At 38.1% G+C, this 20,732-nt stretch overlaps 1 protein-coding gene across 6 annotated transcripts in view; it reads right to left on the bottom strand.

Moving 5' to 3' along the window:
- St7 (suppression of tumorigenicity 7) overlaps positions 1-18,966 on the bottom strand; it is a 279,048-nt gene extending 260,082 nt beyond the window's left edge. Inside the window, exon 1 of one of the 6 annotated variants that reach the window (XM_071612748.1) lies at positions 18,736-18,966. In XM_071612748.1, coding sequence (XP_071468849.1) covers positions 18,736-18,886 — 151 coding nt within the window. In that variant the 5' untranslated portion in view covers positions 18,887-18,966. The remainder of the gene's footprint in view (positions 1-18,735) is intronic. The other 5 variants (XM_071612752.1, XM_071612731.1, XM_071612729.1 and 2 more) reach the window with 5 other exon arrangements.
- Positions 18,967-20,732: the final 1,766 nt, after the last annotated feature.

Genomic DNA, 20,732 nt, shown 5'->3' with positions numbered 1-20,732 from the left:
TAGAATCCAACTGGTCCATTTTATCTTTGTTTTCTTCCGTTATCTTTCAGGATGCAGAAATTAAAATACCAGAAGTGGGATACATCTTCACCAGCCCCAGTAGAAACTGGTGTCCCTGGGGAAAGGAGATATGAGGACATCAGAAAAGCTTTCACCTGTATATTATTAAGTAACCTCTCCCTTATTCTAGTAAGAGACATATTCCATACACTCTGGCCCAGCCATCATAACTCATGGTTCCTTTCCTTGAAGATGTCTGCCAAAGGCCCATAAGTTACCTATCTTACCAAAGGATGTGAGGCTGGCCAGAAGGGGCCAGAGAATGGCTCAGGTAAGCTACTGGCATTAGTGAACTAACCTTTCCCTGATTACCTGACAGGATAAAATTTATTGATGTTGAAGAATAAAGCAAGTAACTAATGACTAGCTATCTAAGAGAATCCTAGTATGCCCAACCAACCCACTGAAATTGTGGCCTCAAGATTCAAACTCCATTACCATACAGAATATGAATGTAAGTCAGCTATGCTCCAGATTAAAATCACCTATTTAGAATGAAACAGGGATGTTCACCCTGATTTAGCAGCAGTAAAGACAATGGTGCAAAGGAGTTGGATTTTAGGGATGGAAATGCACCAAAACTGACCTTGAGAGTTTTAGAAATCCCACTATAAATTCAAAGCATCACACAGAAAATATCCTAACATCTGGAGTATCAAGTCATAAGAGAATATGCTGTTCTAGCCCGATGAAATATACCAGCCCCTGACACAGAGGAGGCCTTTTTCCTATCTGTGAGAGAAACAGACTCCTTAAGGATACAGAAGAGACCTTCTCTGGCAACATGGTGCCCCTTGATTCCTACAGAAGCCAATAGCACCTCTGAAAAGCCCTGCCTCTTATCCATATTCTTCTTTCTGAAGGATGGTTCCTGCCTAGGAGCTGCTAGAACCAAAAAGTAGAATCAAAAAGTAGTCATTATTTCCTTTTGTGACAGAAATGGCACAAATGTTGGTATGTGTGTAGATGCCATCATCTTGCCGACAAGCTGACAAGGAGAATTCAAACTGATGTTCTCCCTAGAATTTCAATCCATCAAGCCACTAACCCTAGTCCTAGTCCATAGTTCTAGGGTTTTTGTGATGGAGAAGAATAAAGATGAACAGAGAACTCAACCTGAGTAGCATCATCAGACTTGAGAGGGTAGGAGGAGGGAAATGGCTTACTGCAGAGGAGTTGAGTCAATATTTGTGATAAATTACTAAAGCAGTTCAAATCAGGATGGCAAAAGCCCAGCTGACCAAGAATAGGAGAGATAACTGAGAGCAATAGTTTATGAGAAGCAGAAGACAAAATGGGCCACTAGAACTGTTGCTCGGGTTATAAAACTTATGGTCTTATGATATAGCTGTGGAGAATAAAATTCCTGTTTTTTTGTTTTTTTTTTTTTTTTTTTGGTATGTAGAGCCAATATTTCTTTTGAAATACTCCCATCCTAGAAATGACCTATGAGACCCTAGAATAAATGAGATGATATTCACAAGGCAAAAATAATTCTGTAGTGCCTTTTGCATTCTCACCCTGCTCTCACCTGGATGGTGCTCTTCAGTTAGAACTGCCTCTATATCAGAGGAGTGCCAGTAAATAAGGAGTTTATTTCCCAGAGAAATGCATAGAAATTCATGTACTGAAACTAACAATATCCACATATTTTGGTATAGAGTCATGTTTTCAAAGAGGAAATCTGGACTACAATTCCTATACTTCACTTACTAAATGGGTTTAGTAAAATTAGACTACTGAGAAGTGGGAAGAAAATTATGAATGCATCCTGTCTACAGAATGAGAGTTTAGAACAAATGGGCCTTTCATGAATAGAGTCTAGACATTTTAATGATTCTCAGAATATCTGACACATGTAAGCAAAAGGAAAATAGAAATGAGTTGGTAGTTAAAGTTTGTAACTAATTATACTTATAAAAAACTCAAATTCCAAATTTTTATTTTTGTCACAAAAAGTTCATCATTCTCACTACCTGACTTCATAGTGGAGGAAAAAAATAATCTTTTAAAACGAATACATTTTATTTTAGGACATGAAATTGGAAATGGAAATGAAAATAAAAATATGTCATTTGACACCCACTAATCTAACAAACAAAAATGATAAAATCTGGTAACATCAAGAGTTGGTGAAGATGTTGAAAAATAGGAATTTGTATATGTTACAGATAGAATATATAACAGTAATATCATTGTGGTAAACTGAATCATTATTCATAATGTTGACATCTTCCCTGTATTAGCATTATAATCCACATCTTTGCCAAATGATTTTGCAATATCACCCACTACAATGAGCACAGCATATTTCCCTACCCCACATATGTTGACTTGGCTATGTAACTTGCTCTGGCCTATGCAGTTGAGCCAGTTCTAGGCGTGACACACATGAGGTTTTACGTATTTTCACCTATGTTCTTTTGCTTCTGCAATTTCCCATAAGAAGAACTTGTCCTGACTAGTTGTTTGTCCAAGAGAATAAGAGAAATGGAGTGGACCTGAACCCAACCTCAATCAAATTTGTAGACTGGAACCCAGAATCTGGAGTTTAGAATCCAGTCCAGCTTATCTGATTTGCAATATCCCACAAACTAATAGGGAAAAATAAATACTTATTGCTTTAAACCACTATATTGAAGCATTTTGTTTGTTTGTTTAATGTGACATTACTGTAGCACTGCATGACTGATGAGCCATTCTGTAAAGCTATCTGGCAATACCTAATAAAATAGAAGATGTTCATACAGCCCAGAAATGGACATTTCCACATATGTGCACTAAAGCAGTGATTCTCAGATCTAACAAACACTTTCTTTTATAAACAGATCATTTTAAACACACATTTTTTTTGTACTTTAACAAACTTAATCGTTCAATCCCCACACATTTTTTTTTCAAAATCAACACAATATCCTAGATACAATATAAAAAAGTTATGAACAGAAAATCATGTGTCATAAGATCAGGACTAGGATGAGGTATACAAGGTGCTTATGGTGCAAAATTTAAGCACTGAAATTGAACTTGCAGGACCCTAAGAGTCTCTCCTTAAATTTTGTAGCAAGGCAACCTCACTTGTCTTACTTCATCCTGGCCCTAATTAAAACAATTTAATTGTATTAAAAATACAAATTCTGCCAGGAGCAGTGGCGCACACCTGTAATTCCAGTGCTCGGGAAGCTAAGGCAGGAGGATTGTGAGTTCAAAGCCAGCCTCAGCAACGGCAAGGTGCTGAGCAACTCAGTGAGAGCTTGTCTCTAAATAAAATACAAAATAGGGCTGGGGATGTGGTTCACTGGTTGAGTGTCCCTGAGTTCAATCCCTGGTACTCCCCCCCCCCAAAAAAATGCAAATACTTTTGTGACTTTATGAAGTAGACAGATATTTGTACCCATGAGTCACCATGAATGCAAACCCTAAAAATGCAGACTGATACAGGTGTATTAGAGACTCAGATACTATGAATGGTATTGCTTGTGAAGTCATGAGTTTCCAAAATGGTAAATTCTCAGTAAAGTTCTGAACAAAGTAAAGTCTTCCCTAAACTAGCATGATGGTTTTAATTCATAAAAACAACAGCTCATACCCAAAAAACATACCAAAATTGATGAAGATTCTCTACCCATGAGGAGGGTGAAAGCTGAATATAAAAACAAACAATAACCACACCATATATAAAAACAGACCTCTGGCCCACAACCTGCAACAATCAGTCTAGAAGGCCAAACCACAATATTATGAACTCAATGTTGTTTCTCCCCCAGATTCATACATTGAAATCTAAGCTCTAAGTGTGATCATATTTAGAGGTGAGGGACTCCGGGAAGCAGGCCTTCACCAGACACCAGATCTGCCAGCACTTGATCTTGGACTTGCCAACTTCTGGAACTGACTAATAAATGTATGTTAAACCCCCCAATCTGGAGCTGTGCATGGTGGCACACTCCTGTAATCCAGCAGCTCAGGAAGCTGAGACAGGAAGATTGTGAGTTCAAACCCAGCCTCAACAAAGGAGGTGCAGAGCAACTCAGTGAGACCATGTCTCTTAATAAAATATAAAATAGGGCTGAGGATGTGGCTCAGTGGTTGAGTACTACTGAGTTCAATCCTCAGTACAAAAAAAAAAAAACTACCTAAATTATTAGAGCAGCCTGATCTGACTAAGCACACAACTTTTGTATTAATCAATACCTCTGTGGTGTTCCTCCCAAAGACCAACAGTTCCAGAAAAATATAAAAAAAAAAAAATCTCAACTAAGGGAGAGTCTACAGATATCTTGACCAATATACCAGTCAAGGTCATCAAAATCAGAGAAAGTACTGAAAGCTGCCACAGCCAAGAGGAGTCTAAGGAGACATGACTATTATATTAAGTGTAATGTGGTATTTTAGAATAATACAAGGACATTAGATAAAAATTAAGAAAATCTGAATAAAGTATGAACTTCAGTTAATAATAATGTACAAATATTTGTCTGTTAATTGTAACTACAATACCATATGGTAAGTGCCATCTTACATACCACATAAGATGTTAATAAGGGAGTATAAAGTACATGAAAACAGAAAATATATTACTGCCATAATTTTTTCTGCAAATCTGAAAGTATTACAAAAATATAGTTTAATTTTAAAAGGAGAAAACATTTACATGAAAAGTTTATTAAAGTTATTATAAAGTTAACATACTTTAAATATTGGTTGTGTGCTACCTGGTTATTATTATTTCCTATCCTTTTTGTGCAGTGTGTGGTGCTAGAGATTAAACCCAACAGCACTTATCACTGAGCTACACCCACAGTCCTTTTGGTATTTTATTTTTGAGACAGGGTTTCACTAAGTTACCCAGGCCAGCCTCCAACTTGTAAGCCTTCTACCTCAGAAATCCCAAGTTGCAGGAATTAGAGGCATGTGCCACCACACCCAGCTCCAATCCTTTTCTATATAAGTAATGGATCAGAGTTTCAATTATTATTTATCTTGAAAAATGAATTCCAACTTAAGACCAACAGATTATACCTTTTCTTCCTTTTCTACCCTCCTGTCAAACACATGGCAGTTTTCTGAAGGCATCAAGGGTTTTCACATTCCCACATTCACCAACAGCCTGGGAATTTCTACAGCGAAATGCAACTCAATAACTACCACCGTAAATTTAAAGCTTTCTCTCATCTCCTTCTTTAGTACTGTTTGAGTCCTTTTTGCTCTACACATTATATTTTGGACTAGAGTTGGCGGTGTATTTTTCCTCTTTCCTTTTATGCTAAATACCTAAAAATACTGAGGACAGAGACCATGTCTTGGTCATCATTCCACTCCTCCACATCCACATCAAGTACTATGACTTTCTAATAGTATGACTCAATGAATTTATTAGCTGATGGTAAGAAACTAGAAATGCAACGTAAAAAGTCCTTTTCTACAGTACAAAAAAATCAATAAAACAAGGTTTGTGCAGAGATTAGTGATTTGGCTTTGAAATGACCCTGAGGTTTAAGAAGTTCCAGAAAAATCATGACAGTAGGCACAGAGTATAAAGAGATAACCAGTCAAGTTAGAAAATATAATAAAAACTTCCTCATTCTGACCAGAAATGGAGCTCCTGCTGCCTCACGTCTTATACTTCTCAGAATTGAAGGAAAATAGAAAATATACAGAGGAAAAATATGTAAGCAAGTATGAAAAAGGAGAACAGAAGCATTTTTTGTCTCTTTTAATTGATTTTTTAAAAAATAAATGACGGAATGCATTACAATTCTTATTACACATATACAGCAAAATTTTTCATATCTCTGGTTTTATATATAAAGTATGTTGACACCAATTTGTGTCTTCATACATGTACTTTGAATAATGATGTCTATCACATTGCACCATCCTTGCTAATCCCCTGCCCCCTCTCTTTCCCTCCCACTCCTCTGCCCTATCTAGAATTCACCTATTCCCCCCATGTTCCCCCTCCCTACCCCATTATGAGTCAGCCTCCTTATATCAGAGAAAACATTCGGCATTTGTTTTTTTGGGATTGGCTAACTTCACTTAGCATTATCTTCTCCAACGCCATCCATTTACCTGCAAATGTCATGATTTTATTCTCTTTTATTGCTGAGTAAAATTCCATTGTGTACATATGCCACATTTTTTTTAATCCATTCATCCACTGAAGGGCATCTAGGTTGGCTCCACAGTTTAGCTATTGTGAATTGTGTTGCTATAAACATTGATGTGGCTATGTCCCTGTAGTATGCTGTTTTTAAGTCTTTTGGGTATAGACCAAGGAGAGGGTAGCTGGGTCAAATGGTGGTTCCATTCCCAGATTTCCAAGGAATCTCCATACTGCTTTCCATATTGGCTGCACCAATTTGTAGTCCCACCAGCAATGTACACTAGAGTGTATCTTTTTCCTCACATCCTCACCAACACTTATTGTTGTTTGTCTTCATAATAGCTGCCATTCTGACTGGAATGAGATGATATCTTAGAGTAGTTTTTTTTTTTTTTAGTTGTTGATGAACCTTTATTTTATTTATTTGTATGTAGTGCTGAGAATCGAACCCAGTGCCTCACGCATGCTAGGCAAGCGCGTTACCACTGAGCCATAATCGCAGCCCCTTAAAGTAGTTTTGATTTGCATTTCTCTAATTGCTATAGATGATGAACACCAGAGATTTTGCGTTTAATAGAAGAAGTAGGCCCTAATCTTCATCATGTGGGATTAGGCCCCAACTTCCTTAATAAGACTCCTATAGCACAAGAATTAAAATCAAGATTCAATAAATCGGATGGAGTCAAACTAAAAAGTTTCTTCTCAGCCAAAGAAACAATCTGTGAGGTGAATAAACAGCCTACATTCTGGGAGCAAATTTTTACCCCTCACACATTAGACAGAGCACTAATCTCTAGGATATATAAAGAACTCAATAAACTAAGTACCAAAACAACAAATAACCCAATCAACAAATGGGCCAAGGACTTGAACAGACACATCTCAGAAGAGGATATACAATCAATCAACAAATATATGAACAGAAGCATTTTTTAAAAACTATCAATCCAGAAACTAACTCAAGAGAAACAGCTGATTGGGTCATAGAACAAAGTTGGGATTACAGAATCAGCAGCAACAGAGGGCTATAACTAAATATCTTCAACGTGCTGAGCAAGCAGATGATCACTGGGGCCTTGCTCCTCTTTCTCAGTTAGTCTTCATAACAATTCCAGGAGATGCTTACTATTATTATCCTCAGGTATAAACAAGGTATCTAGTATTAAGATCATAAAACTCATAAATGAGCCCTCACCTTGTGCTAAAATGTGGTAAGAGCACCATCAATTTCATTACAGATAAGTTTATTTATTTATTTATTTATTTGGTAAGTGGATTGAACCTAGTATTGCTTTACCACTAAGCCACATCCACAGCCCTTTTTATATTTTATTTTGAGACAGGGTCTCACTAAATTGCTGAAGACCTCACTAAATTGCTGAGGCTGATACCAAATTTGTGATAATCCTGCCGCAGCTTCTTGAGTTGCTGGGATTACAGGTGTGCTCCACCATGCCCAGCTAGGTCATAATTTTAAAGTGGAAAATCTGGATATAATTAGCAGAAAGACCCAATGGGACTTGACCAGCTGGGCCTGCAGTCCTGGCCTGCCCCCAGGACAATGACTATACAGACTCCCTGAAGACATTCTTTCATGTCCCAACAGCAGGAATCAGTGGGAAGAGGAGACAGAGGTCCTAAACACCAGGAGCCAGAAGTGACAGTAGTGCAGCTGGAACACTTACACGGAAGGTGAGCATCAGGGACCACCATTGGGGTAGGCAAGTGCTGCTTGGGCCCTCCAGAATGGAGGATTGTAATTATGTATTCATATTCATAGTCCTACTCCTCTAGGCAAGTATAGCCTGAGAAACCCAGACTGAGTTGCTTTGTGATTAGTGGGTGAAAAAAGAAAAAGAAAGAAATTCTTAAAGTGAATCGTCTGATATTTTACAATACTTTATGCCATCCACCATAGGTGGTTTAATTTCCTAACATCTATCTTATTTATAAAAGTAACATATGATGCATTCATTGTTGTTGATTTGAGAATTGTATGATCATGTTTTGAAAACATTACTATATCCTTCTGTAACAAATCTAGGACAAGGACTCACAGGCACACCATGCTGCTGCAAGAAGCAATAGTTACTTGTTCTCCAGGGGCTCTAAGAAAAGGACGAAAGCAATGTGCCAGGACTAGGAGAGAACTGTTTTCATTTAATGCAAAGTGGAAACATCATTTCATAGACAATTGGGCTTCCTGCCTATGAGGTTATCTGAACTTTGCCTAAACTAATTAAAACTTCCAATAAATAAATTGATTTGAAAGGACTGACACTATTTACCTGCAATTTTCAATCTTCTGACTGACTAATCAATGCTAAAAAGAGATTTCCATAAAGCCAAGTATCAAAAGTATTCACATGTTTTTAATGAAACATGTTACAGAAATCATAAATGGCTGCAACAAAAAAGCAAAATTCCCCAGGTATGGTGACGCACACCTGGAATCCCAGCAGCTTGGAAGGATGAGGCAGGAAGATCATGAGTTCAAAGCCGGCCTCAGCAAAAGCAAGGCACTAGGTCCTGTCTCTAAATAAAATACAAAATAGGGATGGGGATGTGGCTCAGTGGTTGAGTGCCCCTGAGTTCAATCCCCAGTCCCCACCACCACCAAAAAAGCATAATTCACTAAAAAGGTACTGTCATAATGTTTATATAATTTTATATATTATTTTCCTTTTGCAGGTGCTACAAACAAGACTTTTAAAGGACTTTATATTTTACTTCTAAAAGCTTTTTATTTTTTCTAATTTTTTTAAATTTTTTTTAGTTGCTAGGCATCAAATGCAGGGCCTCATGCATGCTAAACAAGTATACTTCCATTGAGCCCCCATATTTTACATGTAAATCATATTTATATCTAGAAATTGAGCTGGGCACTAAACCATGGGTGCCCTTAATATTCAAGAAATAGTAGGGAAAAAGCCCTGGCCTATGACCACTGATACACAACTTCTTTCCCCTACTAATCACTATACTTAAAGACATCATTTAAGTTTTCTCTTTGGACTGAGCAATAATAAATCTTTATTTTGTCTTAACAGCTCACCAGTCCACGAAAGCTTTGAATATAGATCTCCAGTCCAAACAGCATGTTTTATCTCTTTACTCTTCTCTATCACATTTATTCACATGGCAAAACTAAAAATGCTCACTTTTAAGAATCATAGATCCTTTAACTGTTCTTTAAAAGCTTACAGAAATTGTTACATTATTTTCTGTAGTAAGCAATAAAAAATAGGTCAATGTAAAAACCAACTATTTATAGGAATACTTTTATAATCCAAACTAATTAATGTCTACAAATATTTTCTCAAACTTCATTGATGTTATATTGTCATCCAGTCTGGGCTTTCCCTCTAAAAATAGAATCTGTTCAAATAATGTAAGAGCAAGAAAAAGTTTTTCTTAGGATGGTGACTTTATAATTGATTAGATTTGCCATAAGATTTGTAAAGATACATTTTAGATTTATTTTATAATAATACATACATAACTTCCAGTTTAGGGGGAAAACAATTGAGAAGCTAGTTTCTAATGTTTAAAATTCCATTTTTGCCTCTTACACTTCATATCTCAAATGTAAGGGTACAACTTAAAACATCCCTTTCTCAAAGAGTCATTACAAACAAACATTTCTGCAACATATGTAAGAAAAAAATTTCTCTCTGAAACATAATGTCAAGTTGAGCCTGAACTTAAGTATAATTTGTTTAGTTTTGTTTAAAAATAAAAGATATCAATGAGGATAATTCTACACATACAATAAAACACACACACACACACACACACACACACACACACACACATACACCAACCCCAGTCCTCAGGAAAAGTGCAAACCAGGTCATACCAATTCTTACTATGTAACACTTTACAAATCTAAATAAACATCATAGAAAAAGAACCAATTGAGTCAAGTGGGTGTAATAAATTGCAAAACACCCCAACAGCATTATTTTATTTGTTCTATTAGGAATATTCAATAAACAGCACCTATCAAATAAATGAGAAAGATGAATTTTGAAAGGGGAGTAAAATTTCTTATTCCCAAGACAAGTAGACTTACCAAAGGAAGGAACTGTATGAACTTTTCTTGTGTCTATTTACTAATAAAATACTGACTTTGTAGCCACACCAAATACCTCTAAAGAACAAAACTCCAGACCCAAACTGCTTATGTGTAAAAATTACTTCATTTTTAAAGACTATTTTATTCTTCAAAGTGTTTCTACTGTTTCTGCTATTTTAAATTGTTAAGCTTTTTTTTTTTTAAATAGCAAAACAAATATGTCTTGTTCCCTGACCTAAACATTCCTTTAAAGTCCTTTAACTCTGCACAGGCTTACTCAAAACTTCTAAAAAGATGGATACTTACCCAGAGCTTTTACAAGATTTGGAGATCAACTTCAGAAACAAAGTTAGAGTTCTCCACAGAGTAAGAGTATAACTAGCACAATTCCAGTTTCCTAAAATTCAGAGGGCAAAAATACTCCTCAGATAAACGTTGCCTTATTTTGCACCAAAATTACACAGTGATTCCTCTAGCTACAGCCATGGCTAACAAAACACTGCTGGAACTAGCTGGGCCTCCTCACTTTCTTATTTTAGCTCAGTACGTAGTGCAGGAATGCCTGCTATATTTAAATGATGGGTAAGAGGAACACATGAGCAACTGTCCTGCTCCACTGTAACATCAAAAACACTTCATTACACATTTTCTCTCTTCTGGAAGATGCAAAACCCATTATAGGCATCTTCACAATGACATTTCAAGTACAGTAAGGATGTGTACAATAGACATTCAGTAGTGTGGTTACGATCAATAACCCATTGTCCTGATTATTGAAATCTGAGAAATCCAGATTTCCAGCATAAGAGATACCATTATCTATTTTAAGCTGTCATTTCACTGTGAGATGCAAGCCTATAGAATACAAGAGTTTAGAGAAATAAGCTACCAGAGTGCCTTGGATTTATATAGCATTTTGCAGTCTCCAAAGCACTTTCTCAATCATTTAACCATCTTCTATGAAGCTACATTCTAATCAAAAGACCAATTCTCTCACCAAGCTGGAAGGCAACATACATTCAAATGATGCCTAAGCATGTGCTTATGGCTGTTTAAGTTGTGGTATTTGCGCATTTGCACACTGTCAATTCCATTTTAGACCCACATCTGGGCAACCACTGAGCTACTGTGACCCATCTCTCCAGTCATGTTTACACCACACCATCCCTTCATCCCCTTAGTGTTTTCTCCATTAGTTGCTTCTCTGGCAATCACCTCTTCTGAACACAGCTCTTTCTTTTTCTCCCTTATTATTGAACATTTGCCCAATTACCTCAGGAGAATCATCTTGAGTTTTAGTTGTCAAACAAATGATAATAGTGCTGAGTATTAACAATATCCCTGTGAACTAAGAGGAAGGAGAAACTTAGGTGGTGAAGTGAAACAAGTAATGGACCACTAGTGCCATCTATCTTGGAAAGCCTTGGGTACGTCCAGTCTGAGCTGTGTGCCATCTTGTCATGTATTGCCACTAGGCAACAACATTTGATAGAAATACAAAGATGAGAAAGTTACAATCCTTGCTCTCTAGCTCTTTAGAGTATACTGAGGAAATCTTCCCTTCTAAAGGTACTGTAAAAGTCTCCACCAAGTTCTCATCCTCATTTATAAATTAAGCTGCTTTCGCACTGAAATACTTCCCCCCACCCTACTGAAATACTTTTAATGTGTTTACTTGTATTGTTAGGATAACTAGTATTATAACAGTACTCATTTTTTTTGCAGGTGGAGTTAAACAATTTTTTTTTTTTTTACTTTATTTGTTTATGTGATGCTGAGGATTGAATCCAGGGCCTCTCATATGCTAGGTGAGCACTCTACCACTGAACCACAACCCCAGCCCCTCATTTTGTTTTGAACAATTTTTATTCCACACATACAAAAAAGAATATCAGCTATATTAAGGATATTAACAGACTTTTGTGAGCAATTCCAAGGAGTCTATGGATCAATGATAAAGCAGGCAGCACAGTGCCTGACTCATAAAGGTTAATTCCTCATCCCTCCCTAGTTCCAATCAACAGTTTACACTCAATTTATTTATTTGTTTGTTTATTTATTTATTTATTTTTAATTTTATTTTGGTGGTGGTACTAGAGATTGAACCGAGGACCTCATGCATGTCAGGCCACATCCCCAACCCCAAACTTGTTTCTAAGATGTGACTTCTATGTACAGTCCTTGTTCTAAGGAAACAAAATACATTTGGAGACATCAGCAAACAAGACAACATATTAGAAGACACTAAATGTTCAACATGGAAAACAAGTACAGAAACTTGGAAGAATATAACTGACATGAGATTGTGTATCCAAATAATAACTGACAGTAGTAATAGAGCTATAGTTTATTTTTCTTAATAGACAAAAAAATATTTTGTAAAGAAATATTTCAGTAAAACTGGCTATAAAGCAAATTTATATAATATCAAAAACTATTTTTACTCTAGCTTCTCTTATAACCTTAGAAATGAGTGCTAAAGTTAGGAGAGGGGACAGGCAAATCCATGAACTTAAAATGGTGCTAAATTATTTCTAGCCACATTATGTTTCTGTAAGTTATGTTTCATTGTGCCTGCCAATATTGTTCTGAAAAAATTTCCCAACTAAATATTTCTTCTACTCCCTCTTCTCCACATAGGCAATTTTTTTTTCTTGCATTGGTAGAAAGTACAAGGTGTGTCACACAAATTGGCTCCCAAAGCCAGTAATTTTCAACATTCTTTATATTAAATTTATAATATGGACCAGAAGAATATCTTTTCTTAAATTCTTCCCCAAAGAACACATCAAATGTATTAATATTCTGAAACATGAGTAAACATGCATAATTTTACTCAGTAAACACAATTCTTGACTTCATAAGAAATTACTACATGGTAAATTTCCAAATCATTTCTAAAGGACAGTTCCACTGCTGAGTCACCACAACCAACTGGCATAATTTTCATTCATTTAATGATTACAAACTCAGCATGTGTTAAGCCAAAATACACTCTTTTCTAGATCCTAAGAAAGACAAGACCTACTCTCATGGAGTTTACAAGGACATGGAGACAATGCAAAATTAACAAATAAGCCAGAATTACTTTTAACAGTGTTTGGTGCTATACAGAAAATTCAAACCTGGTGAGATGTCAGTGACATAATGGCCATTTTAGGTAGGGTTAGTAGGGAAAGTCTCTAAAGAAACGAATTTGAGCAGAGATGTGAATGGCAAGTAGACTGCCATTCCAAATCAATTGGAAAAGCCTTCTGGGTAGAGGGTACAGCTGGTGCAAAGTCAGGAACAAGCTAGGGATGTTAAAAAAGGAATCCCAGCTGGTATGGGATATCATGATCGGAGAAAAGAGAAGTTTAGATTCAAAGAGTAGGATGATCATTACACTTTGTAAGCCAGGGTAATATATCTATATTTTATTTTCTGTGCAATGGAAAGCCATTTAAGGAAGCCACATAAAATGTGGAATTTTATTCAATAATTAGAGTCAAAACTGGGAGAAAAAATACATATATAGTCCATGTATTTGATTGCTACTATACCTGTACTCAATGGAATTCATCCCAAGACACCAACATGAAATCTTGGAGTAAAAAAAAATCTTTAGGAATATAAAGTTTCATTTTAAATAGATACATAAACTGGGAAGCTGAGAAAAAGACATCATACAGATTGCTTCATTAATGACTAAACGAAATACTCCAACAGTAAGTAAAGGCAACTAAGGTATATGAAATACATTGTAAACTCAAAACTGACATTAATCAGAAAATTGTCCTTTTCTGTGTCCACAAACTGGACCACCATGAATGAGATATATATGACCCACCATAGAATTGAGCCTCTGACCTCAATTAAAAGTGACAATTTAGTTGGAGCATATGCCCAGTAATATGTTTGATCAATTCTGGTGTTCCAATCCCAAATCACTTTGCATATTATAACTTGAGAGATTTATTCATCCAGTGAATGATAAAGACCTATTATTGGCAGATGCAGTGGCACACACCTATAATTCCAGTGCTTGGGAAGTTAAGGCAGGAGGATCGTGAGTTCAAAGCAAGCCTCAGCAAATGAGGCACTAAGCAACTCAGTGAGATCCTATCTCTAAATAAAATACAAAACAGGGCTGGGGGTGTGGCTCAGTGGTTGAGTGCCCCTGGATTCAGAGCCCGGTACCAATAATAATAATAAAAATAATAATAATAATAATAATAATACAATCATTTTCAACAGGGAAACAAAACTGAGCTGTAGCTAATATGATTCAACAATGCAGGAGAATTGCTTCTGTATTTATCATCTTAATTTAAAATGCAAACATATTTTATAATATAAACAACTTTTAGCCTAAGCCAAGATATTATATCATGCATTTGTTTCCCAAAAGAAATGACATAGAATTTCAAATATCTTTGAAATTTCTAGAAACAAAATTGAAAAATCATTTAAACTGCTTGGTGAAAAATGGCAAAAGTGAATATTTTTAAGAAACAGTGTGTCATGCAAAGTGTTTTAAATACAACTCTAAAACCTTAGAACATAGGTTATAAGAGAAAGTGCCATCAACATCAAAGAATAAAGTTATGCTATTTTTTAAGATAAATCTATCATTTTTCTGAATAATAACTTCATGACTACCCTAATCTATAATTAATTTTCTGCTTTCTAGAAAAGCATTGTCTTATGATATTAATTCACTTGAAATCTTACAAGTAATACAACTAAGGGTTTTTTTTTAATTAGGTTAAAAGTTCATTCTATTTTCAGTAGTAAATCATAAAATTATATTAACACTCTCCTATCCAACTTAAAGGCTGAGCATCAAAAATCAATTATCAAAGCTAATCAGTGTAGAGCTACTCCTAATATGTTTATTTTCTCCTTTCTTTTTATAATTCATTTTTCATAAGATATGGTTGCCTTTGCAAAGTTTTCTGTGTGTGACCTAACAGAATACTATGAAATTCTTGGAACTGTATTCCTACTCTAAATAGTTTTGGCTCAGCAGTGAAGATCAAGCAAACCCAGTGGTAAGAGCAGGGAAGTAGTATAATGAAACTAAACTACACCTTAAAAAGAACCACTTAAATATTTTTTACTTAGAAAACTACATGTGAGCTAAAAACAGGTATGCTTGTTCACTAAGGTCCTTTCCCTTTATTGTTTTAAATGAAATTTCACAATTCATGGTTCTCTGGATCTGAACTTCATTTTCACATCTTTGTGTCTTTGGAGAAAGTTCATCCATCTCTATCTCAGATTCAGTACTAGAATTCTCTCACCCTTCCCGGTTCAGTTCCAGGGAAATTTCCACTGGGTTGTCCTCCTCCACCTTACATTATGGAAACTTGTACTCATGTTATAAACTCCTTATTTTTAGCCTGAGTTTTACAAACATCCTTCTCATCATAGTACCAGCCACAGTTCCTATGCATAGGAGGCATTCGAGAATTATTTTTTTTCAATTTAAAGTTAAGCACAATTGCTACAAAACAGTCATATAAAGTTAAAAATATTAAAATTGCCATAGATTGGGGCTGGGATTGTGGTTCAGTGGTAGACTGCTCACCTAGCACGGGCGGGACCCGGGTTCGATCCTCAGCACCACATAAAAATAAAGGCATTGTGTTGTGTCTATCTACACCTATAAATAAATAAATAAATATTTTTTAAAAAATTGCCATAGATAATCAAGATATTAAGAAGAACACACCAAGTTGATCTAAGAACAACTCAGAACATTTTTACTAGATTCCACCCCTACAGGTGCAGAGCAGTTTCTGCATCACAGAAGCCCTGGCTCCTATCTCATAGCTCTGCCTCACTGTGATGGTGTGGGAGGCCTGTGTCACCTGCAGATCACCTAAAAGCAGTTCTAGATTCACAGCCTTTCCAAGAACATACTTGCCTTCATCATAGGAAGAACAAGGACCACAATGCTAAAGAGCAAAATTAATCCTGTCAGACCCATTGAGATCTCCCTGCAGAGTGAAGTTTGACCAGAGGAAGACAGTCTCTACCTCACCTAGAGGAGGAGCTAGCTAGTGAGTTCTTCTCTGAGCCTTCCTGCTCAAGAACTTTCAGAAACTTGTTCCTAAACAGAAGGGAAACTAGCAAGAGAAAGAAGAAATTAAGTTGACAGCAAACTTTTGGCAGTTTTTCTAACTTCCAGCTTCTCACTTTAATTTAAAAGGGAAAAAACTGGGCATGGTGATGCATGCCTACAATCCCAGCAACTCAGGAAGCTAAGGTAGGAGGATTACAAATTCAAGGCCAGCCCCAGCAATTTAGCAAGGCCATGTCTCAAAATAAAATAATAAAAAGGGCTTAGGATGTAGCTTAGTAGTGAAGTGCCCCTGGGATAAATCCCCCATACCAAAAATATAAAAAGTAAATAAAATAAAAGGGAAGAAAAAGGCCTCCAATATCTGTCACTGACTTTTGAAAAACCTAATCTTTTCTGAAATGGTTTAGTCTTAATTTTACATTCTCAATACAAAGTCTCCTTCTTCCTTTATATTGTCATAGAAATATCAGAGAGGTGAGTGTTCTCTGTGTGCTTCTCCTTTTATCTTCATTTATGACGAAAATGTGCAAGAAACCACACAGGAAACAGAAGTCGGGCATCACTGGGAAAGAGACCCAGGCTCACTCTATTATTTGTCTTGCCCAATGGCCTGTCCATCTTCAAAGTGTCTCTACCTCTTATATACCTAGATAAGAATTGCTCCTACCCAAACTGACAAAGTATCAGTGAGAAATGCTAGATTTAATATTGCTGGAATAAAATGCAACAATTTTCTTCTTTAAAAACTGCACCCTTTCTCAGTAAATATTTTGCTTATTGGTTTTTCTGTATAAAACTGGCATGTGGCACTTGTGGGCTCATCCGCACATACATGCACAGATGATAATTTAACTTAATTTAAGCAAAATTTTAAAATTTGAATGTGTATTCGTGAGAAAAATTCACATTTAAAACTTTTTACAATTAATTTTCAGGAAGAAAAAAATTCAATGCATTTACCAATAAATGCATGATATATCTACTCAAATAACTTCTTAAAAGTTATTTGGGGCTTGAAAGTGATATATTTGCCTGAAGCAAGGAAGACAATATTATATGACAAGTAGCCACCCTAAAGAATGAAAAATCAGAAAGCCAGGGTCTCTAGAATGACTGGATCCAGTGGGCTAAGCAGTATCTATGTAAATAGGAAGAGGATTCTTGGGTACAGAATCCTACAGATAGTATCCTCTGAGGGATACAATCCAAGGGACAGTATGAAACAAATGTAAACAGGAAAGAGTTCAACTTAATCAAGATGCTGAAGGTTAGTATCTTAAATGAACAAGTCCTAACTGGATGCATTGTTGCAAGTGTTTAAAAAGTGTTTTCTCAAAGGAGCCATACACAAGAAGATGAATTTCCAGACCTAGACTTCCAGAGTATGTAAATCACTCGCTGGGAGATACAGGTGTTAATACTTATCTATGTCCATACATAATTCAGAACTACAGGAATTTCCCCTGGGAAATTAAAGGGTGGTGGCTGTTGTTTTAAGAAACGCCCATCTATCTTGAATCCACGATTATTTTCACATTTCAAGGATTGTAACACTTCCTTTGAAATACTTTGTTTCTGCATTGTCTCTGGAGTGTTACTGTTGGCATAGTCTTGTCTGTAGTGGCTGTCTATCGATTCAGCTCCAAGTTTGTTAGCACTGTCCTAGTTGCTTCTGCACTGAAGACCGTGGCCACGAGACACGCGGGAAGCACCGGGTTAGCCAGTGGAGCTTTGGGGGAGAGACCAGTGGCGATCTTTTAAAACCTCAACTGGGACCATCGGAAATTCCAGATCTCCTGTCCCACCTGGTGTCCCTTCCACATTCCGTTTGGTGACTTGACACGTCATCGGAGCTCCTGTGAACACCTGCGGGAATCCCTCGCCCTGCCTACATCAGAGCAACTACTCTGCGGGGCTCCGCTCGCGGCGGGCGCGTCCCGGAGGCCCGCTCCCCACCGGGCAGCGGTCGGCCCACTCCAGCCGGACAGGACCGAGCTTCTGACGTTCAGCGCCCGCCTCGGTCTGACACTGAGGCCCCGCGGTTCGGACGCAGCCGCCAGACGGGAAGCCGTCCCGGGAAGTCCCTCGCTCCCGACGTCCGTCCTCCCGGGTGTCCAGCCAACCCGCCAGGAGATCGCGGCCGGAGGTCGGACCGGGCCGCGGTGCCGTCGTGGCCGGCCGGGCCCGCCAGGCGGCGTCACTCCTCCTCCGCCTCCCGCGGGCCCCGGAAGGCCGCCGGCCGCCACCTGAGGCGCCGCGTCCCGGGCGGGCGGCCGCCGGCGTCCGGTGCGCGGGCCCCGGCGCGGCCCCGAGCGCGCGCCCGGCCGCCCGCCCCCGCCGGCCGCGGCCCCGCGCGAGTTGCACTAACTTTCCCGGGCGGGGGAGGGGCGAGCGCGGGCCCCGCTGTCCCGGCCTTACCTGTGCTCAAGTTGTCGTTGATTTTCAAGGGCACCCGCAGGATGTAGACCAGGAAGAGCACGATGAAGAACCACACGGTGCACAGATAAGTCCAGGACCAAACCATGCAGGACTTGAGCTGCTCTAGAAAGCCCGTGGCCGCTTCAGCCATTTTTCAGCGCTGCTCTCTGCTGCCGCGGCTCTCGGTGTCTGCCGGGATGATTCACCGGCCCCGAGGCGCCGCTCGCGCTGCCGCCGCCGCCGCGGCCCGGGCGCCCCCGAGCCCGCCCGCCGCCGGGGACGCGGGAAATCGCGCGGGCCGCGGCGCGCTCGCCGTCCCGGCTCCAGCCTCCTGGCTAACTCTCTGTAGGCCCCTACAAGTGGCTTGCGTGGAGCGATCACGTGGCCCCCTGCCCCGCGTTGGGATGCCTTTTATATTTATTATACTCAAATTTGGAAAGACAGGCCCAGGGAAGCGCTGAAGGAAACTCGACGTAGTAATAAGCCACAGACGTTGAGCGCTTACTATACGTCAGGCAGAGTTCCCCCTTTGTATAATCTCAGTTAATCCCTATAACAGTTCACACTATTATCCTTCTTGGATAGACAGAGAAACTGAGGCTCATAACTGTCCCCATGTTTTACCCAAGGTCGAGCCCAAACCCCAATTGCAATCATAAGTTCCAGAACCAAGGTATTAGACCAAATGCACTATTTCTTTCTCGCAAGACTCCAGCTCAGAGGGATGAATGAACCCAGGACACTTAGAGTCTTAAGAGCTGTGTTCTTGTCACCAATTAGTAGGTCTGAAGTCGCTGATTAGCAAGATTTTTTGGTTAACAGACGCTATTTACCTTTGTTCTGTCTCTTTTGAAGCAGCATAGGGAGGGAGTTTCCAAAGAAACATTGACAAGATGAATATCCTCCAGGTTTTGTGTTTTGTTATTTTTGTTTTGGGGTTTTGTTTTTCTTTTGTTGTTGTTGTTATTGTTTTGTTTTCTTTTTTTCCGGTAACAATTAAAATGACTCTTAGCTTGTTTGTTTTTTTAATTGATTTTATTTTTTTAAATACACGACAGTGGAATGCATTACAATTCTTATTACACACATAGAGCATAATTTTTCATATCTCTGTTTATATACAAAGTAGGTCGACACCCATTAGCTTGTTTTTAATATAAACAATTCTCTGTGATAATTTTGGCTTTTCCTGAACCTACTATTTTAAACAAAAAAAAATTATGAAAAATGTCACCTGTGCTGAATTGTATTTATTTTATAAAAGTTTCCTGAAATTTTCAAGTCTGTTTATGTCCATAAATTATTTGACTTTCTATATGTTAGATGTCAATGAAGCATTTGCTGGTTTTTCCCATCACACAGCTGTGGCCAAGGCAGATTAAGAAATCTGAGCATACAGCAAAGTATTCATAAATTTTGTGTTGCTTATGTTGGAGTTCAGAAAGCAATACCTCAAAGTATAGCACTTTGGAGGCTGGGGCTGGGGCTCAGCGATAGTGCACTTGCCTGGCATGTGTGTGAGGCACTGAGTTTGATTCTCAGCACCACATATAAATAAAGGTCTATCAACAACTAAAAAATAAAACTATTTTTTTTAAAAAAGCACTTTGGCTGCTTTGGTGTGCTGATTACTTCAGTCAGAAGGAATTGGAAAGGCCTCAGAAGTAAGGTCTTTCTGACCTCTCATCCATCTGCCTCCAGACCCTATTTTTTCCCCAAAGCAAAGTGAGTCATAGAAACCAGAATTCCCCTTCTTGAAGGTGCATCATAAAAGCTAGAACTACTCTCCTTCAAAGTCTGCCATAAAACCTAGAAAGGTGTCGCAATGGGCAAAGTGCGACACCTGCAGTCGAGGGGAGAAATAAAGAGTGTCCAGGCACTGCTACTCTTTTCAATGTTTTATTCACTCAAATCACTTAATACAATTTTATTCTATAGGTTCTTAATCAAGGAATGACAATTCTTAATGCTGGGCATTGCAACAAACATAATCAAAC

Source organism: Marmota flaviventris, chromosome 1 (genome assembly GCF_047511675.1).
Source record: "Marmota flaviventris isolate mMarFla1 chromosome 1, mMarFla1.hap1, whole genome shotgun sequence".
Lineage (NCBI taxonomy): Eukaryota > Metazoa > Chordata > Mammalia > Rodentia > Sciuridae > Marmota > Marmota flaviventris.
The sequence above is the reverse complement of the archived record's forward strand: the minus strand, read 5'-3'. Positions and strand labels throughout refer to the sequence as shown.